The following is a 24451-nucleotide window of genomic DNA, read 5'->3' on the forward strand; positions in this document are numbered from 1 at the left end:
AGGAGGTTTTTGATAATCTCCCTCTCTTACCTACTGTTTAAGAGGGTCATCATGCATTGCTACATTTAAAACATTTAAGAAACAACTGCTCATGCATAAAAATCGATCTCTGTCTGAAGTTATTGAGGATGCCAAGGGCACTGGGAGATAGGTCAGATCATTCAAGGTGCTAAATGAAGTCAAAGATAGACACATAGATATGGTGGTGATTCGCAATACCAAAAAAAAGAAAATTAACAGAAGCAAAAGTTACTTTTAATGGGGGAAAGGAAAAGTGTTCCAAATTTGGTTCCAGTGTTCATTCTAATAAGGCTGCATACACGGCCATCAATAAGGATTGCTTTAAGTGTGGTAAAGTCAGACACTTTTCTAGCATGTGCAGATCCTAGTGTATCAATCATGCTATCCAGGTGAGTAAAGCAGAAGGTCATGCTGAGAAAGAGGTGAAAGAGAGAACATGACTCTTGTTGTGGAGAATGGTGGTGCAGAAGGTTATGTTATTATTGACAAGGAGCCATGTAAACCTTCATCTTGTGAGGTCTACATAGATGGAGTAAAGTATGTTTTGTTGGTTGACACCGGGTCATCATTTTCTTTGATTTCTGATGGATTCTTCAAGAAATGGTGGATTGACAGGAAATTAGAAAATAACGACTTCACGTTTTTTGGCTATGGAAATTCCCGTATAAATATTTTGGGCTATTTCATAGATGCAATTGCCTTTGGTTCGCGCACCATTTTAGGGAAGATTTATTTAGCTAGAAATGGTCAACATGTTCTTGAGTGGAGGCACTAGGGAAATGTAGGACTTGTATTGGATCTTTCAGCTGAGTTACCATTTACTGTATGGCCATTCATCAAGGTATTGAAGGAATTATTGATCAATTTCAAAATGTGTTTCATAAAGAATTGGGGGTTGGTGAAAGGTTTCACACAAAGGATTGAATTTAATTTATGGTGCATCCCCTGTTAGACATAAGCTCTGGGATGTTCCTGGGTGCCAGGAAGAGCTCTTAGTTTTTTACTCCAACAACTGCAAGATGATTGGACTATTGAAGCTGTTGATTCTTCATAGTGGGTTTCTCCCATAGTTTTCGTCAAACAGAAACCTGGTATGGTAAGATTGTGTGTGGATTTAAAATCTCTTAATCAATAGATTATTGTGGGCTGTCACCCTCTCCCAAAGATTCAAGAGTTGCTTGCACAGAACAGGGGAGCACAATTGTTCACACCTCTTATCTTAAGTCTACCTATCACCAAATAGAACTGAAAAAGGATTGCCGACATTTAACAAATTTAATTATTCTGGATGGGGTGTATAGATACATAGTAATACCGTTTTGCCTGGTATCAGCCACATCTGATTTTCAACAACTTATGTTTTCACTTTTTGGTGAAATTGATGGTGTCATCGCTTTTCAGGATGACATATTAGTTTTTGCTGATAGTGTTGAAACCCACAATGCCAGGTTACCTCGTGTCTTCAAGATTCTACATGATAAGGGTATGACCTTGCAAATGGAGAAGTGGGAGTTTTTAACTCAGGAAGTGGAATATGTGGGCCATGTTAGTAAAGGTATTTGTCCCAAAAGCAGTTTCCTACAGTCGATTGAGTCCATTCCTGTTCCGACTGATAAAGATCAGCTGAGATTATATTTAGGGTTATGGGAGTTTTGCTTTAGATTTTTTGACAAATGTTCACATATTGCCACTACACTCAGAATGTTACTCAAAAAAAGTGTAAAGGTTTAGGTGGTTGTAAGAACATCAACTTGCATTTAAAAAGATAAAGTTGTCTGTTACCAATGCTGCTCCACTGTCTCCATTTAACTGTTTAAACCATTTTGTTTTCTATTTTGATGCTAGCTTGGACGGGTTAGGTGCAATATTGAATCAGAAGGATCATATTATTGAAAAAGAATTGCTTTCGCCTCAAGACCTCTTTTTGTGACTGAAAGCAAATATTCCACTATATCGCGTCAACCTTTAGCTTGTTTCTGGGGTGTTTAACATTTTAAAACTTATTTGTGGGGAACTGCTTAATGGTACAGGCAGGACTTCTTGTCTGGTGAGAATTTTGTCGTAAATATATGAATATATTTTTCCGCTAATTATATCCCTCGTTTGTGTAATGTGGTAGTGGATTGTTTATCGAGATCGCCCAATTCATGTTGTGTGGAATATCTCCAAATTTGGGATGTGTGTGTTGTTGCGTCTGTTGATGATGTTTTGGAAGTATGAAACAACACACTTTCTAAAGAATACTGGCTGGAGAGTATTCAGCAAGATAAGGAGCTACTTCAAGCAATGAAGTACACTAAGAAAGGTTGGCCATAAGAGAAATTGTTGGCTTCTGATATGCAAGTTTTTGGGAAAGTTAGGGAGGTCATTTCGATTGCTGATGGCATTGTTATGAAAGACGTGTGTTATTTCTTCTAAACGTTTAAGACAAAACATTGGTGAGTTTGCATGAAGGGCATTTAGGTAAGACTATTAAAAAAAAAAAAAGAGTTGGAGAATTCTTTTGTTGGCTGTACATGGATTCATGAATCTCATAGTTTGTCAAGCAATGCTCTATTTGTGCCAATTCAGATAAATCTTTGAGTACCAATAGGGTCAAACCCAGTCATTCTGAATTTCCAGGGAGGCCTTGGAAAAAGATAGATTTGGACGTACTTGGTCTGAATGAAAATATTGCTTTGGGAAAATTTATGTTTTAGTTTGAATTGATAATTTTCGAAATGGGTGAAGAGTATGTGGATTACTCAACCCACTACACAAGTGGTCATGGAGTTTTTGAAGAAATGTTTTCATAAGGAATGACTACCGATTCTATTGAATCTGACAATGGAATACAGTTTACCTCCCAATTGTTTGAAACTTTGTGTCAGAGGTATTAAGCACAAGAAAACGGCATTGTATGCTCCAAATATGAATGGTCTGGTCGAAAGATTTAATAGCAAAAATGTTGAGACCAACCAGGCTATTTGTCTATAGTTCATTTGCAAGCATTTACATTTTGCTAAGTATTGGAAAACATTTGACATTTTACAGCCTTTCCTTTCATTCTGTGCCCCAGCAACATAGTCAGTTGGTCAAGAAATGTACTTAACTTTGCAGTCAAAGGAAAGTAATACAATCTCCCTGTTTAGAACATAAGCAGCAATTTGCAGAGGGTATTGCCTGACATTTAACCTGTCTTTAACCTCAGCAAACGTGGCACGGTTAAATAAAATGTAAATGCCATTTTATTGCTCATTCTCTCTTGTGAACGCTGGCATTGTAAATTTGAGGGTGCTGCAACGCCTCCCACAACCCTATTTCTAGGGACCTTGCCACGGGTTTTCTCCTCCTCCATCACCCTCTATTCATATTAAATAAAAACCTGTTTACAGCCTCCACCCGAGCCACATTAGGACACTCCCCCTCTGTGGCTGAAGGGTGAGTGCCTCGAGCGCCTCTGTGCACCCGCCACCTGTGCGCTCTCCCCGCGCCCCTCGCGCGCAGGCAGCCAACCGCCCCACCCCACTTAGCCAGCACCGGAGGCGCAGGGAGACCAGCGCGAGCGGACCTGGGCTGACGTGCTCGTCACGTGACGCTGCGTCGTTGCTAAGGACTCCGATTGGGTCTTCCCCTCTGATGGGCACTGGACGCTACCTTGGTGGTGGCTCATAGGATACCCACCCGTGTGTCTGTGGACCCTGCTGCCATCACGGGTGATGCCATAGGGCAGTGTCGGGGGCTCCCGGGCTGGCACGAGGCATGCCCGCCGTGTAGCCTCTGAAGGGCTGCTGTGCATGCCCGGCGTCAGCTCTCTACTGTGTCTGTCTGCAGGGGATTATGGTGGAGGAGGAGAGGGAGCTGCTGCCGCTGCCCGTCGGATGCCCGCGGAGCTGTCCATGAATTAACCCCTTGTGCGTGTGTGTGTGAGGACGTCCATGGCAGACCGCACGGCTCCGCGGTCCCAGCTCCGCCTGGAGTGGGTGTACGGCTACCGGGGCCACCAGTGCCGCAACAACCTCTACTACACGGCGGCCAAGGAGCTCGTCTACTTCGTGGCCGGCGTGGGGGTGGTCTACAACACCCGGGAGCACAGCCAGAGGTTCTTCCAGGGCCACAGCGACGACATCATCAGGTGAGGCATGGGCAGCAGGGGCACTGGGGGCAGCATTCACCAGAGACTGCCAACTGTGCTCGTGAGTACAGATGATACTTAAAAATAGACCGAAAAGATTTGACACTGGCTCCAGGATCGGTGTTAGCAGTTGAGACTACCAGAGAGGTGAACTCATTATGGTGCAGCAGGTGCAGTTGCGCCGGGCCCTAATAGGCCCATTGAACCTTAATAATTGCTACATTTTCCTACCCCAACAGCAGTCATTTTCCTTGCTTGCACCAGGGCCTCCTGTGACATCCTTGCAACCAACAGAGGGGGTGGGGTACTCATTAGAATGGGCCTTCGTGGCTTCATACATGTTGGCAGCAGAGTGTTCTCAGCGAGGAAATATGTTCTTGCTGACAGGAGGTGTGAACATCGTGCACTGTCAGGAAGGCGCCTTCAACAGTATGCTCCGCAAGGGAGGGATATTCTTGCCAGAGGGTCTGTTTTTCCAGTGTGCACTGCCGGAGAGGGATATGGTGGGAAGAATTTGCACTGCCAGGCAGAATGAATGTGTGTATATCCTACCAGAGAGGGACCTTCTCCCCCTTATACCCTACCCTGTATTACCAGCGTGCACTGCCAGGCAGAGATTTTATTTTCATGACTCGTGAAAGCAGTGTTCACTAGCAGAGAGAGTTATTCTCCTGGTGAGATATGGCGAGAGCAGTGTGCAGTACCAGAGAGGGATCTTCTGCTGTGAAGGTCTTGTGGTACCAGTGTGCACTCCCAGACAAATATTTTCATGGATTTTTGTTGAGAGCAGTGCGTGTGTGTCTAGTGCCATAGGGTGCCAATTCTGCTCCGAAGGTTTTATGCTACAGGTTGAACTTCCAGGCAGAGATTTTCATGACTGTGGTTAGAGAGGGTGGGGGTGTGGTAGTGTACTGCCAGAGAGGGATTTTCTCTCCCAAAGGTCTGGTACGAGTGTGCACTGGTGCACTGCCAGATATTTTCATGACATTAAGGTGAATTAAGTGTGTGTGTGTGTATAGTGGCAGAGAGGGACGTTCTGCTGTGAAGGTCTTGTGGTGCCAGTGTGCACTGTCAGACAGATATGTTCATGATTCTATGCTGAGAGCAGTGTGCTTCAAGGTGTGCCAACAAATATGAGGTGAATTCACAACAGGCAGAGTTATGAAAAACACTCTGGCAATAAACATATATATTTAAAAACTCTGTCACAAAGAAATTGGCAACAAGGAGAAACGTGAAAATAAATCTGGTGTGGCTTCATTGGCTGCAAAGGCTGTATTAAAAAAAAAACTCATGGGCTTTACACCTGCCGTGGAGAGCTCTTTACAGACTGTGCCCAGTAAATCTCAGGGAATAACAATAGTAAGATAACTATGGTGGGGAAATGCACTTGTGGGAGACATCTGTGTTTTGGCTAGTCGCAGTTTTGGTTCAGAAAGTAGCAGAGAGGGTTACTACGTCTCCTGCAAAGCACATCCTATAACATGCACGTGACAGATTTTTATTTTATGTAGACAGACAAGTGGGTTACTTTCACACAGAGATCCTTTTATTACTTGCAGTTCATAAATTGCAATCACTCTAATATAGCACAGCGAGCGATGAACCAGCATCAAGTACCTACATGCAAATTGAAAGGCATGAGTTTAGAACCTTATTGCGTTTTCCCCAATCTGCAGCAATAAATAATTTCTTTGGGTAGTAATAAAGACTTATTTGTACAGACAACCCCAAGCACTGTGTTATGTTTTCATTCCTGGTTTTGTGTTTTTCCTGGCCATGCACTCTTAATATATAATCCCTACATGAAAGGCCGATGTGTGACCCCTACACAATGAACCCGCCACTGTCTTATGTAACATCCTGTATTTTGATTTATACACTTCTGTGATATATTGCTAATGTCAAATGTGTGCATGTGATGTAAAGCATTCTGTCACCCTGTATTGGAATGAGTAGCACTATAAAAGAATTACAAAAAATGAGTATGCGCAATATTCTTTGTTATTTTTGTTAATGCTTACACCCACCAATATATCTGGTATTCTTACAGTGCATTGACAGTACGTAGTCAGGGATTGAACAAAGTCAAAAGCTTGCCTCCAAATTGTATTTTCTCTTAAATACTTGTGAAGTGATAACAAGCTGTGCACCTTTGCTTCCCATTCGTTGCATTGTGGTGTACTGTTAGGCTCCAGATAGCTCCCAACCAGGATCATAGTGAAACAAAAGGAGAGCTGTTGGGCCTTTAAATTTGGCCTTTGAGGGCCCAGCTAGAATCTAAAATAAGAATACCCCTTCACTCTCTGCATGTTGCTGCTCTGACCAGAAAGCTGACAATGTGCGGGTGCTGCTGAATTGTAGTATTGGCAAACTACACCCAAACAAATTCAGCATATTTCTCTGGGACCAGACGGATCCCTGAACCAGCTCTTTAACCCCTTCGCTGTGGGGTGTTTCTCTCCCCCCCCACCTGTGCGGGGGGGAGGTGGCCGCGCGCGGCGCCACTGTGCTTGTGACGAGCTCGGCTTGTCATGAGGCACAGTGCAGCAGCACTCATGACGAGCGGAGCTCATCACAACCACACCCGTTTTTCGAACGTTCAGCACAGTGGGGTAATTATCCCCGTGTGCAAACGTTCCAACGGCTGTGACGAGCTCAGCTCGTCATGAGTGCAGCTCAACCGCGCCTCATGACGAGCCGAGCTCGTCACGAGCATGGAAGAGGTTAAAAGGTGCCGGATTCAATATCCCCTCTTCATTCCAGCACTGCTCGATAGTGAGATGAGTGTGCACAGCCAGAGAGGAATCTTCTGTCCTGAAGGTCCTGTGTTACCAGTGTGCACAGCCAGACAGATATTTTCGTGACTCTATGGTGAGAGCAGTGTGTGTGCTGCCAAAGAAGGATATTCTCATCCTGGATGCAGTGGTACCAGTGTGCTCCTCCAGAGAGAGAGAGTCTGGATTCCAAGGTGTGTATCAGTAGGGTGCACCCTCAGAGGGGGGTGCATTGGTTCTTTGTGGAGTGCTAGAAGTGTGCAGTGCCAGACAGGGCTCTTTGTGACTCTAGTGTGAGTGATTTGAGTGTGCACTGCCAGGGAGAGTTCTTCTTGACTCTCTGGTGACTGTTATCAGTGTAGTTGACCACACAGGTTATTAGGTCAAGCCTGTGCAGCGCATGCGCTGCTCTGTTGCATGCTGTATTGGAGTATGGAATAGAAGCCCTGCCCACTCTCTGCCTATATTCGTGATTGGCTTGTGTCATTGCCCTTCGTAAATCCTGGCTTCTGATTTGTTAATAGGCTTATTAGTCCCTCCTTAGTACCGCCTTGTCTTCATTTGTAACCTCCCATGAGGACTGGCCCTTTTACTTCGGTTGTCACATTGTATGTCTTTTTAGCCTGTAAGCACTATTTTCTTTAATGAGTTTCTCCTACTGCAGGCACAACATGCTTTCCTGCAACATTCAGCACGCCATGCATTCCTTCGCTTTTCGAGCAGCCCAGGAAAATGGCAGCCGCTTCTTTGAATAAGTCTTACATTTACAAGTTTGAGCTATTGGCATTGGAAATGACAATGCCTTTTATTTTTGTTTTAATTAGCAAAACATAAATACAAGGCATTGTCATTTACAATGCCAATAGCTTTAAACTCTCGCAAATGCGAGACTTATTCCATTGCAAATGCTTGTTTCTTGCTGTTATCAGTGTTCAGTGACAGAGACTGACAGACTTAATTTCCCTCTGTGCCTTTTATAGTATATATCTGAACATGAGTGCACTGCAAGTACAATGGGAATAGCAAAAGTGGCATTGTCAGTAAGATTCACTGCATTACTGTAGTTATTGAAGCAATAATGCTGCCACAAGGGCATATGTATGATCCTGTAATAAAAGGCGAGAACTTGCACACCACGAAACTGTAGCAGTCAGGCCAATCTTAGATCATGTCTCATTGTTGGTATCGGCCATAGTTGTTAGGTACCCCATACTGTGGGTAAAGTAGGGCCATAGGTGCTGGAGGTAGGGGTGCTTCGCTCCCACCCCCAAAGTAACCATGCTGGAGTCCAGAGGTGAATGAGCAATAAAAATGCCTTTACATTTTGTTATTATTTTGTCTCTTTTGCTGTTTTTTCAGAGATTGAGGTCAAACATCAGGCAATGGCTTCTGGCAAACTGCTGCTTACTCCTTTAACAAGGAGATTGGTGTTTGCTTACCCTGTCTGCAAAGTTAGAGGAGTTTCTAAAGTGAGCTATCGGATAATCTTACTGGGGTACAGGGAGTGGGAAAGGAAAGGTTGAAGGTTGTCACTTTTTTTTCTAACACACAGCAAAAAGCAAATATCCACCATTCAACTGTACGTATATCCCAAAATATATATCAAGAATTAGAGAAAAGAAAGCTCTTTTATGTAATTCTTAAGTGTAATGGAAACAAAGATTTTAACAGGTCCAAAACTATTCAAGATACTTTACGTAATAATCAGTGGTGAATTTGTAAAAAAAATTAAAAAGTGCAGGAGGCAGCTTACACCATCCCATTTCTCCTGTTAGCGCCGCCTAAAACAGAAGCAACTACTAGCCATGAAAGTGTGGAGAGGATGTGGCATAACGGCCAGAGCTGCCAATTTAGGAGCTGGGGAACCAGGTTTGAGTCTCGGTGTCAGCTCAACATCCTGTGATTTTTGGCAAATCACTTAATCTCCCCGTAATAGGATGTGTCCTTAACTGGTGCTCATTAAAAGCGCCGGTGTTGGTGATTAAGGGCTGGTGCTGAGTACCAGAAATCACTTGCTCAAATTAAGCACTGATGCTAATCTGCAGATGAGAAATATTTGCTGATACCCGATTTCCACACATTATCGTGTGTGCGCTGTACAGTTTCATCAGTAACATGACATAGTGTGAATTTTGTGGACATTTCGATATAAAATGTGCCTCTGTTAATGACAGCGCATCTTCACGCCATGGTTTAGTAATATATGCACGACAGTCTGCCCCAACTGTGCCACCAGCTACATACCAACACACCCTTACCACTCTCCTGCTGAATGGATGTGCCTCGTTTGCTGTACTTGTTCTTTGTGTGAAGCTGTGATTTTTCACAATACCTATGACTTCAGTGACGTGACATTGATGGCAGCACCTCCACTCTGCAGACTGTTCCAGCACGACAGGGTATGGCTGGGTACACCCACGTGGGCCGTGAAAGGAGACGGGCAGCTGCTGCTCAGCAGATAAAGGGCGACGCTGCCTCGAGCGCGAACGTGATACCTCCTTCCTGTGCCATTGAAGCCCAGGACTGAGCTCTGCCGCTGCCGTTGCCGCCTTTGTGCTGTGGTACACAGGGAGCTGCCCCACACTGCCTCTGTACCAGGGCTGTGCCCTCTCGAGCTGCAGAGAGCCAGCCAGTGTGTGTGTACACACCCATAGCCAGCTTCTTTTACAGCTAGTGGCCAATCATTTGAACCGTTCTCATTTTTGGATGCTATTTTTAGCGGACAACAGATAAAGTATTCATAGTTAATGTCTTATTTCAACAACTATGAAATATTACTGTTAGATGGTATTTGTAAAGTGCAAGGCCTTCTATGTGTTTGGCTTCTTGGCGCTGCTGCCTATGTGAGCACTGTAATAAAAGGCGAGAACTTGCTATATAGCGCCAATCAGCTGAGTGGCAAGAGAACACCTGTGCAGACATTGGGTTGTTGGGTGTACACACACTATCGATTGCATCAACGAATCGGGGGTTTACACGTGTCAATTGAGCAATGACGTTACAATCCACACGACGTTCCACTGGAAATTTTAGGTACATGGAGGATAAGTGAATTGTCCAGAATCTCACAATTTGGAAGTTACATGCAGGAGCCGCCGTTACAACCCAGGTACCAGAGCCTATATTGATCTGTTTAGCCGCTACACCACCTGTGACGTATCAAGGGCGCATGGTCCCTAACGCAAGTGAGCAATTTTGCCCCATCCCTAGATTAGTAATTAAAAAAATACAGCCACTGATAGGTGAAGTGGACACTTCAGAGTCCGCTGTACCATTGCAAGCTACGCCCCTGTAGATAAAAATGCCCCCCACGGTCCAACCCCTACGGTGGACCTGTGCCTCAGTGTTTGTGACACACTCATTGCTTTTGTGTACTTTGTGTTTTCATGTCATATCCTGATGTTCCACCTTCACCCCCCATTGCTGTGCCCTATTGTGCCTGCCCCTCAGGGTCCTTGTCAGCTTGTCCCAGTGTCAGTGAACCTCTCAAGAAGCCCCAGGCCTGTACCTTAGTTGCTCTGTCCTCAACGCATGTCTCAGATACGAACTAGTTAACTGCAGCCCGCCTGGGAGTGCAGCCCACACGCCACTTCATGTTGGATGCACTTACTGGGATGGACGGTGATGCACGCACCGTAGCAGTACAGCTGTAATGTCAACCGCAGACTTTATATTTCACGTTACACAACACATCTGTAATGTCAACCGCAGATTTTATATTTCACGGTACACAACACATCTGTAATGTCAACCGCAGATTTTATATTTCATAGTACACAATGCATCTGTAATGTCACCCGCAGATTTTATATTTCATAGTACACAACATGTCTGTAATGTCAACCACAGATTTTATATTTCACGTTGCACAACACATCTGTAAGGTCAACTGCATATTTTATATTTCATAGTACCCAACACATCTGTAATGTTGTCACCTGCATATTTTATGTTTCATAGTACACAAAACATCTGTAATGTTGTCACCCGCAGATTTTATATTTCATAGTACACAACATGTCTGTAATGTCACCCGCAGATTTTATATTTCACGTTACACAACACATCTGTAATGTCAACTGCAGATTTTATATTTCATGGTACACAACACATCTGTAATGTCAACTGCAGATTTTATATTCCACGGTACACAACACATCTGTAAGTCAACCACAGATTTTATATTCCACGGTACACAACACATCTGTAACGTCAACCTCAGATTTTATATTCCACGGTACACAACACATCTGTAAGTCAACCACAGATTTTATATTTCAGGGTACACAACACATCTGTAATGTCAACTGCAGATTTTATATTTCAGGGTACACCATACATCAGTAATGTCCCCCACAGATTTTATATTTCATGCTACACCATACATCAGTAATGTCAATCGCATAGTTTATATTTCATAGTGCACAACACATCTGTAATGTTGTCACCCACAGAGTTTATATTTCAGTAATGTCAACTGCATATTTTATATTTCATGATACACCATACATCAGTAATGTCACCCGCAGATTTTATATTTCACGTTACACAACACATCTGTAATGTCAACTGCAGATTTTATATTTCACGACACACAATACATCTGTAATGTCAACTGCAGATTATATATTTTATGGTACACCACACATCTGTAATGTCAACCGCAGATTTTATATTTTATGGTACACAACACATATGTAATACCCGCAGATTTTATATTCCACGGTACACACCACATCCGTAATGTCAACCGCAGATTTTATACTCCACGGTACACAACACATCTGTAATGTCAACCGCAGATTTTATATTCCATGGTACACAACACATCTGCAATGTCAACTGCAGATTTTATATTCCACGGTACACAACACATCTGTAACATCAACCGAAGATTTTATATTCCATGGTACACAACACATATGTAACGACAACCGCAGATTTTATATTCCACGGTACACAACACATCTGTCAACAGCAGATTTTAAAAGCTTGTAAAATTGTTATTGATGATGATACAAGTTTATCATTCCACACAGGCTATTAAATGAAATAATATTCTAGATGTCTGACCTCTTTGTATTGCGACAGAGGCACCATGAGCACAGGGCTGGAATACACCGGACATGTGTTCCCTAGAGAGGTTTAAATCAGCGGTTCCTAACCTTTTTATTTCTGTGGATCCCCAGTAAATCATTACTGGAATTCTGGGACCCCCCCCACTGAATTTTTATTGGAAGACAGGGACCCCAGCTTAAGCAATTTCTTTAATTTACCTCAAAGAAATACAAAAACAAGTATACACCAAATACTGAAATATTTAAATATTTTGTGTAATTTGCAATCCAATATAGAATTTATTTTTTCAGTCTTTCAGTGTTTTGCTTCTTGTTTGTATATACTTAATTAATTTGAATTGATTAATCATAATATTAGTTAATTTTATAAAACAGTTGCAGCTCCCAGGAGTAGGCCTCACAGAGCCGTAGAGTCCCTCAGATCACAAGGAAAGAACCACTTGTTTAGATGACGGTAGCTTGGAGTAAGGCGCCTCAAGCATGGTGTGGTAACATGTGTTGTAGAATGAGGGTCGTTGGCCAGATTTCAGAAGTGCCACTCAATCAATCAATTAATCAGGGATTTGTAGAGTGCACTACTCACCCATGAGGGTCTCAAGGCGCTGGGGGGAGGGGGGTTTCGGGCAGCTCTGGTCATCCAAAGAGCCAGGTCTTGAGGTTCTGTGTGCAGTGTGGGGCTTCGTCTAATGCTGAGGGGGAGGTCGTTCCAAGACTTGGCTGCAATGTAGGAAAAGGATCTACTTTCCAATCTGGCTCTGTGGATGCAGGGGATTTTGGGCGAGGCTAGGTCGGCGGAGCGGAGATTTCTCTTGGGGGCGTAGAAGGAGATTCTTTCATTGAAGCATTGGGGTCCAGTGTTGTGGAGGGCTTTGTAGGTGTGTGTGAGCAGCTTGAAGGTCACTATTTTTTCGATGGTGAACCAGTGGAGGTCTTGTAGGTACTTGGTGATGTGGTCTTGTCGTGAGATGCTGAAGACGGGTCTGGCTGCAGCGTTCTGGACGATCTGGAGTTTGTGGAGTAGAGATTTGTTGATTCCGGCAGAGAGGGCATTCCCGTAGTCCAGCCTGCTTGTGAGAAGTGCGTGGGTAACCGTCTTCCTGGATTCGGGGGATCCATTTGAAGGTCTTACAGAGTTTGCAGAGGGTTTTGATGCATGTGGAGGATACGGTGTTGATTTGTCGGTTCATGGTGAGGGAGGAGTTGAGTATCCGTGGGTGTGGGAGGGTTGCTGAGGGCAGGGGGCCACCAGGTGTCGTCCCATGCGGAGGGGGTGGATCGAGGATGAGGACTGTTTAGTCTAGTGGCTAGTGTGCAGTGAGAGACATTGTCGAAGGTTGATGAGAGGTCTAGTGTGATGAGGGTTGCAGTGTGGCCTTGGTCGAGTAGTGCACGGAAATCATCTGTGGTGGCCAGGAGCAGGGCCGGACTGGGAACCAGAACCGGCCCTAGCAAAGTGCTTGGTCGGACCCACAGGGGTGTGGGGGTGTGGAGGCAGCTGAGCTGTTTGCCACAGCCGTTTTCGGCCGATTTTGTTACAGCGGCCGATATTGCAGCTATGCTGCAAAAACGGCCCTGTAACAAAATCGGCCCCAAGGGGCCCAAAACCAGCCCCCAACCCTGGCAGCCCACTAGGGAAATGCCCGGTGCCCGCAACAGCCAGTCCGGCCGTGGCCAGGAGGACGATCCTGGTACTATGGTTGTTGTGGGATGAGGGTTGCAGTGTGGCCTTGGTCGAGGAGTGCACGGAAGTCATGTGTGGTGGCCAGGAGCAGGGCCGGACTGGGAACCAGAACCGGCCCTAGCAAAGTGCTTGGTCGGACCCACAGGGGTGTGGGGGTGTGGAGACAGCTGAGCTGTTTGCCACAGCCGTTTTCGGACGATTTTGTTACAGCGGCCGATATTGCAGCTATGCTGCAAAAACGGCCCTGTAACAAAATCGGCCCCAAGGGGCCCAAAACCAGCCCCCAACCCTGGCAGCCCACTAGGGAAATGCCCGGTGCCCGCAACAGCCAGTCCGGCCGTGGCCAGGAGGACGATCCTGGTACTATGGTTGTTGCAGAAGCACGATTGAAATGCGTTGAGGATGTTGTTGGAGTCTATGAAGTTCGTTAGCTGGATGTTGACGATTTTCTCTGTGACTTTGGCGGCAAAGGGGAGGAGAGAGATGGGCCTGTAGGTCTTGAGGTCCGTCGGGTCTGCAGAGGGCATCTTGAGGAGGGGTTTGACTTCTGCACACACTCAAATCTAAGGGCCTCATTTAGAGTTTGGAGAGAACGCTAATTCTCCAGTTTCTGGCAAAAGCAAAACAGTCGTATGACACTATATTGAGATCGATAATTTCCACATAAATAATATTGTATCCACTTTTTAACCAAACCTCTCATTTCTAAGGCTAACTTGTAGTGCCCTCCTTCATGCTTGCAGTTTCCTCCAGAAATTTGAGGATTTTCCGTTCCCTCTAAACGAGGCCCATAATCTTCATTGGCGTATGTACACTGACTCTGCATGTCTATGAATAGCTATATGGTTTTGTAACAGAACCTGAACCTTGATGTTAAAGAAAGCCGTACACTTTGTAAATTAGGAGGATATTGGTTTCAGCCCTGCCTAACGCCCAGAGTGTGACCTGAAGTTCTGTGCATGTCAATAGAAACCTGAGCCCCTGCACCTCACACCAGACTGCACAGCCTAGTGAAAACCCCAACACTGTCCCACGGTGTACATTTGTATCCGGATGTCTCCTTTAAAGCAGCACTACAATCATATACCACGTCTGTGATTACGCACCAACCAAATACCATTACACAACTAACTGGTCTAGAATTCCGTTGTACTCAGGAGAAATAATCCTAGGTTGAGTTGTTAAACTTTCCTTTACTAAACAGAGGTTTATAATGTTGCTGCTAGGTAATTCCCTGTGAAAAGGAAATGTCTTGGTGTTGGTCTGAGCGATTTTATAAAAAGTTAGCCCAGTGTATTCACTGAAGGCACTTGCGATGGAACTTTGTATGCTCTCTGCAAGTGGTAATTTTGAATTGCTTGTACAAGATGTATCGAAAATGTGTATTTCAGCTCAGTAATAGTAACATCTGGTATTTGTAGTGCCACAAGACTGTTATGGCAGCTTCTCGGTGTTTGTGTGTGTGCACGTGTACGGGTGTGCCATAGAAGCAGAAATAAATGTGGTCGCATAAAACATGTTATTTTTGTATTTATTATTTTATTTCATATTAGTAGTGGTTCAAAGGAAACACTACCACGACACAATATACACATTAAAATAAATAAGTATCAATAAAAACGTTATTATATTAAAAAAGTGAACCTAAGAAATTCATAAGATGCTGTAGCACACATAAAACAAATTATAGTGAAAATTCAGAGGAAGTAGCCTTAGGACTAGAGCGGTCGACGTCGAAGCTGGGGAACTGGGTTCGAGTCTCAGCAACAACGCCCAACATTCTGTGATTCTGGGCAAATCACTTAATCTCCCAGTGCCTAAGAAAAATGAATGTATTTTTGTGTAATGAAACTGGTGCTATGTAAAGCGCTCTGATATCTGATTTCTCGGGTCTAGTTCCGCTATATAAAGCTACCGTCCCCCTTCCCCCCCCCAAAAATAGCATCAGTTCTTTATTCATTTCAACTTCATATTAAATTATTTTTATATTAAATTGCTAAAAGTATACAAACTACACGTCTATGGTAGTATTGCATCTTAAAAAGTGAGTCAAAAAATGTCGCCAGAGGATAGTAAATATTCACAGTAAGTGGATTTGAAAGAAGATATAGTCCTTCCTTGTTAGTTTCTACAGGAAATTTGGAAAATATATGTCTAACACATTTTTGTTTGGAAATGCAGCAAGCTACAACAAAACAAATAACACACAAATCATGTCCTGTATCTTAGCTCTCCAGAATTGACAAATTGGATGGCAGCTGATCTCTTCTCTTTTAATCTATACATTTTCTCCAATATTGATTTGATCTTACTTAAATGTCATAAAAACTCTAGGGACAGATGGGCGATAAACCATGTTATTTGAATAAGTGTCATAAACAAACATTCACACATTTATTACAACATTTCAAAGGTCAAATTCCATTTACTTAAAATGGGCCAGTGAGAGGAAAGTAGACACAATCTCTGCGTACTGCCTCTCATATTTCACGTTGCAATCTCCTTGCAGTGAGACAGGTCCTTAATTCTGAAGCCTATTCTTTAAGATTTTATTTCACTGCACTGATTAATCTCTTGTGCGCTAGTTCCATGTAGATACTTTTGTTTTATACTTCTGCATGTGGAAACAAGCATAACATGAGCCACAAATGTGCTACACAGAGTGTAGTAATGTATTTATTACCAGAGCCATTATGACCCACTCGGGACTCATCATGGCCTTCCCACAATTAAGCATGTTAATAAGTAGCATATTGCACTCAGCACGTGTATGTATATATACTGTCTAAAAACATATACATACACGGCTATATGATGTATTTGGAGAAAAAAAAACTTTCCAGTGGAAAGTAAAAATCAATTTAGTATAATCGGCAACACTTAATAAAGGTGTGGTAAATTAAATGTAATAGAACAGTTAATATATAGTTTGTTTGAAACAGATTTTTTCCCACCCATTAAGAAGCATTGGCAAAACAAGGCTAGTTGCCAGATTGTTACTTCCGATTTTCGATCAGATTATACTTGAGAAACAAAGGATGAAAATTGTTTACTTAGAAGAAATTAACCCGTTGACTGCGGCGGCAATTCCGCCGCGGTGCGGGTGATTTATGACTGGACGTGGCTAGGACGGCCCCCGGCCGTCCTCCGCACACGCCCACCGTGACATTGGAGAGTCACAAACGATAACATTCTGTCAACCATCATCTGAATGTCGTCTCTTTGCAAATATCTATGTATCCAACTTAGTAATAGTATTCAGAAGCAAAAGATATTTTGAAATTGTAAAATCCTTACCATGATTGTCTTTCAAAGTGTTCCAATAAATTTGGACCATTGAGCCTGACCATGGTATAGAGACCATATTGCAGTCCTACTGCTTGCATGTCCAACAAAGGAATGTCGTGTTGAGTGCCACCATCCACAGATATGTGGGAGACCAGATCCACTTATGTAGAATTTTTGAACAAGGTGAACTTCAGTTAAGTTTTCCTTATGCCTTTGTCATGTTGTTCAAGTATGGTGGACCAGTCGTTAGCCGAGTATTGCACATCCAGGTGGTTCTGCCGTTGACGTTGTAGGAATTTCTCAGTGGTTTAGTAAAGCATTTCTGTATATCCATTCAGTCGAGAACCTATTCTCCTAAAGAGCTCTGTTTCTAAAGTCATTCATGTTTCGTGTGAAAGACGAAGGGCAGTGGTCCCTGTCCAACCACACCTGAGGAAATGTGATATATGTGTCTATTTCACTTGTGATCACTCCAAAGATCCTTCAAAGTCTTCACTCTTTGGGGCACATTATAATGTTGGGCGGAAAGCCTCCGCCCGACAGTCGAAATCCCCCGACCGCATAGGAGCCCTTCTGACTGACTCGGTCAGTCCGACTGCCCGATTATGATGTTTGCCGTCGGAACGTACACCGGCAGGTCATTCTGACTCGGATCCAACCGACTCGCGAATTATGCAGTCGGAACAGCACCATAACCCCCTATGGATGGCGTTTTTTCGCCGTCGGGATTACAATGTCGGTTTCCAACACGGAAAGGCTGTCGGAAAGTGACTTTAGGGGCCCCTGGCCCTCGCGGCCTACTGTTGGTGGCCGAAGGGGTACCTAAGGTACCTCCCTGTGAAACCCTGCACTGTGTGGCAGGCACCATTGGGTGCCTGCAAAAGGGTGCAGAGTTTTCCCCATACACACCCCATTTCCCCATACGAGCCTGTGTTACGGCCGATTCTGGGGCATAACATGAGCTCCCATTAGAAACAATGGGAATCCGACCGAGGAGTGTTCGGTCGCATCCTAATCCGGTGGTCAGAACAGCCGACCGCAAGCCGGTTGGTCCCGGATCCGAAACTTTGTCGGGCAGAGGCTTTCCACCCGACATCGTAATGAGCCCCTATGTGAATCCTGCATATTCATATTCAAATAAGGCCATTCAAAGCAACTGAAATATCTTGTCAATCAGGAGAGCAGTAGATGGACACCAGATCTGCAGTTTTGGCAGTCTAACACGCATTGGCGTTTACTTTTAATACACTGTCCCACCACAGATATTTTAAATCCCTGTACCATAACGTGTCCTCTTGCTACTTGGTATTTTGATCAATGTCCTACAACCTATTGCAGGGTCCCTGAAGCCACTAGTTTGAAAACTGTGCCTTTACACAGAGCAGAGCAATGTCACATTGCATTTCATAGACAAAGGTACACAAGTCTTATTTTTAAAACCCTTTCTCTGCCTTTTCCTCCTTCCTTACGTCCTCCCATTTTTCCCCAACATATAGATCTGCCTTTTCTGCCTGTCTCGTTTTGCGATTTTTCCGCCCGGCCCGTTTTACGACACAAGTCTGTCCTACATGTTTTTTTCTTGTCATTAATCACAAGATGTCACTGAGTCAAAAAGTATTCTTTGTTGTGTGAAATTGAGTATGTTCCTCCAGGCGCCATCTTGAATAGTGATACTGTTACACCTAGGTGCAGTGGAGCAGGAAACCGTAGGCCTGCCAGTGTCTCTTAAATCTCTCATAAATCACTGAACACACTTACGTCCTCCTCTCGTTGGCATTCTAATTATTTTTTGCTTTGTTTTCAGTCCTCAGTTTTCACCAAAAAATTGAAGGAGATTGAAGTGTTGCTCTCCTGTGACTGTAATATTCCATTTCTTTTGTTCACCCTGTTTGGCACAGTAGAAGCCAGTGTGTGTAAAGCAGCCCAGGAGATGCCGCTGAATAGTCCAGCGCTGTGAATTATACCCTATTGAAGCATCTTTAGGTGAAGAGCACTTGAATGGAAGCCACTGCCCTTTTATCACGCTCCACTCCATTAGTGACCTGACCTGCTCACTGTTAGACGCTAGGGAGTTGACTGCGAGCGTGAAGCACCTTAGTGCTGTTCAGTGACGCAGTTCCTCTCAGCTGTTGGTTAAGTGCTGTGAATGGCACCCTCGTCTGTCACAGTGCCCGCTAGGCCAGCATCGCGTAATAATAACAATATCAACTTCTTTTTTTTTTTTATAAAGCTTTTCACACTCTACTTCTCAGGGCTAGAAAGACTTGTGTCCAACTAAATAGCACTCAGTTACTGAGCTCGGAATGGAAAAAAGGCCATATTGCCCTGCTGGGGTTCATACCTATGGAAAGATGTTGTCCAGTTTCTTTTGAAAGGCGATGACCCCTGGACAGGGGAGGAATAAGAGACCTAGGAGGGAAAGGAGGAGCATAGAGGGAGACATTGGGAGAGAGCACAAGAAGCCAGAGGGAGGGGCTCTGGTTCACAGACCGAGAAACAGAGAACAAACAGTGGGAATGGGACAGCGAGGTCCTCCAGCGAGGAAATATGTGCAAATTGTAGGAATAAAAAATGGACTTCAGGGGTAAATATTGGCATTTCTTAAAGTGGGGATGATTGAACTATTTTCTTTGATTAGCAGTGCAATATAAAAATGTCCTTCAGGCTTAATGTAGGCCCTGGTAATAATAGGCAACCATTTTAGGTGCGTAACAAAGTGGCAGAATTTTGCGCCCGATGGAGCACCACCCAATCAGGTTAAGAGGATACCTCATCTGACATTTCAGTGGATTCCGTGATCCAATAGGTGCCCCCCTACCACCCCTGGGCACCACAAGTTTGGGGAAGCTGAGGTGTCACTTATACTGAGGTGCCAGCTGCTGGGGTTAGCGCGTTGGTAGTAACCGAAATGCGCAAAACTATGGCGCACCAATAGTATAACATAAGGAAGCATGTTAATGGTCAGTCTGGCCCTGTTTTGTGTGCACCAACACTTTGTGTCGTCATACACCACCAGTACCTAGTACTGTGATGGCTGCACAAAGATGCTAACAGGTATTTCTTCCTATAGGCCTCTTGGTCTCTGCGTGTTTTGCATTTGTGCAGTTTCCTTCTACATCACTAAGACTGTGAATGTCTCTCTCCAGAGCATAGGAAATGGATATGCTTCAAAAACAATGATCTTTCCTACTAAATTGACAATTAGTGCTAAAGATTATTTTCACACTTATGTTTTAGACATTTACTCCTTCCATTTATGTGGCTAATACAATCTTTAAAATGTTGTATGTTTATTTGAGGTTTTTTTGTGTAGGGCAGCTATACAACAACCTTTGCATTATTTTTGTTGTATGAATGTGAATTGTCTTTTATTTCAAAATTACTTTATGCAAGATATAGCAAAGATTCAGCGTGAGAGCACGAACCGCTTCAAAGTAGACTTGTTTTTAGTGCCTGCTGTGTTTCCTCTTGGATTGCAAGCTCTGCATCATAGCTCTGCATTATAAAGTGAGTAAATACAGCAGAGGGGCTGTCTTCTGTGACGTCATCAGAAACACGAGGACCCCTAAGTAAAAGTGTGGTAACACTTATGAAAACACACAACTTTGACAACACAATAAACCCACAGGAGATGCCAGTAAAGCGATTGTATTTTATTGTGTACACAGGCTTTCGTTTCAAAGTAGGTTTGATGCAATGTATACGTCAAATTCTCTCTATGGCTTTTCCCAGCAGTTATTTTAAAAGACTCGAAAAACGGGTCCTCCTCTACCCTGCCTCATTTAGACAATGTCCTAAGGGAATATCAATCAATCAATCAATCAATCAATCATGGTATTTATAAAGCGCACTACATACCTGTGAGGGTCTCAAGGTGCTGGAGGGGGAGGGACGCTGCTACTGTTCGAAGAGCCAGGTCTTGAGAAGTCTCCTGAAGATTAGGTCTTCAGTCTGCAGCAGGCGGATGGGGAGGGTGTTCCATGTCTTGGCGGCGAGGTGGGAGAATGATCTGCCGCCGGCGATCACTCTTTGGATGCGGGGGACGGTGGCGAGGGTGCGGTCTGCGGAGCGGAGCTGGCGGGTGGGGGTGTAGAGGCTGCCTGTTTAGGGTTTATAAGTCGGCCTTTTGCTCTCTTTGCAGAACTGATGCAGCCACCTTTACTAATGATGTGCTCTGCGTGGTGGATTTGGAATGCCTACCTCCTGGTTCTGTTAGCCCACTGTTAGGCCTATGTTCATAATCAGTCCTGGGCAGGGCCGGACTGGCTACCGGGCAGTGGTGTGTGCTGACGTGCTGGGGGCTGATTTCGTTGATGGGGACCTGCGTGTGCAAAGCAAAATTCGTTTTGCATTTTTTATTTCAAATCGCACGCAGGTCCCCATCAACAACAACAAAATAAGCCCCCACCACAGAGAAATTAGCCCCCAGCTCGGCAGCTGCCCGGTAGCCTGTCCGGCCCTGGTCCTGGGGTACTCTGTTCTAGTCTTTCTACACGGATGAGACAAGGGCTAAGGGTATGGAGTCGTTCTGCCTTTTCCATTCTGAAAGAATCCATTCAGACGTGCTTACTACTCGAGGTCTCCTCCATCCCTGTACTGTGTCGAGTTCCCATGTGTTCCGTCCTTTCTCCAGTCATGTTTATCATCTACATGGAGCCAAGGGGAGATGTATGTAGAAGGATATTCAGTTGTGTCTTATAGTCTTTCCTTATTATCATTCATTCGTTGTTGACTGCTGTTGCATTTTGATCTTTCCATTTTCAGTTGCACCCTCCAAAGACTGAATTTCTTAATTTTCATACTCCTCTCAAACGGCTGAGTACTGCGTCATCTAGGAAGATGATCTAACTGGTCAGAAACAAAATGTCATGATTTTTTTTTTTTTCAAGTCAGCTCATGTCAAAGACACTTCTGTGCCCCACTCTTAACCTTAAAGTTATGAAGTAGATACATCATTCTACAGGCGATATGCATACAGATGTAGAATCCATTATGCTTCATCTGATTGATGGGTGAAATGCCCTTGTTGTTGGGCTTCCTCAGTCATCCTTTGTTTTCATGACTGTTTGCCTTATCTCCCCTTTGTGCCTTGATGTAAAATTGATGCTAACCGTCTGAGATGAGAAATCCCCCAAATGAGTAAACGGCGGACTATACTCTGATTGTTTTTAAGAACGACTTAATGACTTATTTTTTCAAAAACATATTTTGAACTCCTCTAGACTTGTTTTTTTTGGCTTCTAAACCTCAATCTTTTTGGGTAGTCATCTTCCTTCACATATTGTTTCAACAATCCGCCTGGGACGACTCCTGGTGGCCCACAGCGCTGGGCACCGCACCTACACCCACGGACCACGCACGCAACCTGGGATTCATCCTGGACTCCTCCCTCACGATGACCAAGCAAGTCAACGCCGTCTCGTCCGCATGCTTCAACACCCTGTGCATGCTCCGAAAGATCTTCCGGTGGATCCCCACCGAAACCAGAAAGACTGTCACCCAAGCCCTCGTCACCAGCCGTCTAGACTACGGGAACGCACTATACGCAGGAACCACAGCCAAACTCCAGAAACGTCTCCAGCGCATACAGAATGCCTCCGCACGACTCATCCTCGACATCCCTCGCCACAGCCACATATCTGCCCACCTGAGTAACCTGCACTGGCTCCCCGTCAACAAAAGGATCACGTTCAGGCTGCTCACCCACGCACACCAAGCACTCCACAGCATGGGCCCAGAATACCTCAACAACCGCCTCTCATTCTACACCCCCACCCGCCAGCTCTGCTCCACCAGCCTCGCCCTCGCCACCGTCCCACGGATTCAGAGAACCACCGCCGGAGGAAGATCGTTCTCCTACCTGGCAGCCAAGACTTGGAACTCCCTCCCCGCACACCTACGACTGACCCAGGACCATCTCACTTTCAGGAAACACCTCAAGACCTGGCTTTTCGAACAGTAACAGCACCCCCCCCCGCCCTTCAGGGCCTTGAGACCCTAATGGGTGAGTATGTTCCTGATTGATTGATTGATTAATACTTTGCCTATAAATACAATTATTTTTGGTTGATTTGCCCCTTTTTTGTACTCAATGAATAGTTTTTTTTTCCTCCAGTGGTATAAAACATTGTTTTTCATTGGTAGGTTAAATTTGTATGAAGTTTGAAGGTTTATTTTGGGTCTGGCCCAGAATGTTTCGTGTAACTGCTCTGGGACATTTCTGCAGGCCGTGATGTTTCAAGAGAAGTACCAAAGAACATATTGACCAGATGACTGCTCTGGCTAATGCTGTCATTGTTCAAAGATATGCACCCACGCCTACGTTGCCCTGGTGAAACTCTGCCCATTCTTGTAATATAGGTGCCAGGATCTTCTGCTATTAGTGATTTCGTGATCCAAGACAAACTGGTTAGGACAGACGAGCTGATAAAGACAAGGGGCTTAGTATCTGATAGCTAACTAACTTCTATGACTTGATGGTTACCCTGAAATTAACTTTCTTAGCTTTGCAAAGCAACTTTGGGAAAACTACTATATAATTTTAAACTTCGCACGAAAATGCAAAATGTGTTTGTTTGATTGATTTACGAAATTGCACTGCTGATTGTAGATATGCCACATCCCAGCCAGTAGAGCCAAGGCGCAACTCTTATTCTAGTACAGACACACATCATGTGCAAGGTGTCATAGTGGGGCCGACTGTGTCTTTTGTATTGGGATAGGTATGTTTTTGATGCCTTCATCATGCCTGAGTAAAATACACGATCTGCTTTGCTTTTGCGTTGATCCTAGTTCAATGTATCTTGGTTGATGTAGGCTGGCTTGTTACATGCTCTCACTCACTGGTTTTATGTAAAGATGGTTTGGGCGCTGGGCCCGGACAGAGTACAGTCAGACTCTTGTATACTCTTCCCGCCTTTACCTCTTCTGGCCTCAAAGTGTGTGATTACTTCCTTAAACTTTCCTCTGCCGTTGGTGTGTTTGCTGACTTGGCTGCATTTGGTCTATGGGTTGTAACTTGTTTGTTTGCGACTTTGCGTTCGTCACGCTGAGCATTAGCTGGATCTTTGCAAGGAGGGGACAAGGCTTCAGTGGCAGCTTTCACCTCTCGCTCTGTCTCTATTTCTCACACTGTGCCTCGCTCTTTCTCACACACACACACACACGCACTTTTTCACATGAACACACACTCCACGTCTATCCATGTCACAAGAACACATAGTCCAATATGATGCATAGATAGCTCACCTTCGCACAACTTCTTCCCTCTGAATTTAGTTCTCTCATATACTATATGCTTTTTATCTTCCATCTTCCTCCCCAATCTCCATCGCCTTGTCCTACCTTGCCCGAGTCTCCTTCCCTTGACAGTGACTGTGATTCTCACAGACTCCATCTGTAGCACTCAGGGGAGCAGACACTCAGTTGGGGGCAGTGCAAGCACAGCAGAGGAAGGTCTGAAGCAGGTGTTGACTGTGAGAGAAAAACAACG

At 44.4% G+C, this 24451-nt stretch overlaps 1 protein-coding gene across 1 annotated transcript in view; it reads left to right on the forward strand.

The window, feature by feature from the left end:
• The first annotated feature begins 3445 nt into the window (after positions 1-3445).
• The window catches only part of EML6 (EMAP like 6), a 928771-nt gene continuing 907765 nt past the window's right edge, over positions 3446-24451 (forward strand). Inside the window, exon 1 of the mRNA XM_078649484.1 lies at positions 3446-4135. Coding sequence (XP_078505610.1) covers positions 3939-4135 — 197 coding nt within the window. The 5' untranslated portion in view covers positions 3446-3938. The remainder of the gene's footprint in view (positions 4136-24451) is intronic.

This window comes from Lissotriton helveticus, chromosome 6, assembly GCF_964261635.1.
Source record: "Lissotriton helveticus chromosome 6, aLisHel1.1, whole genome shotgun sequence".
In the NCBI taxonomy this organism is placed as follows: domain Eukaryota; kingdom Metazoa; phylum Chordata; class Amphibia; order Caudata; family Salamandridae; genus Lissotriton; species Lissotriton helveticus.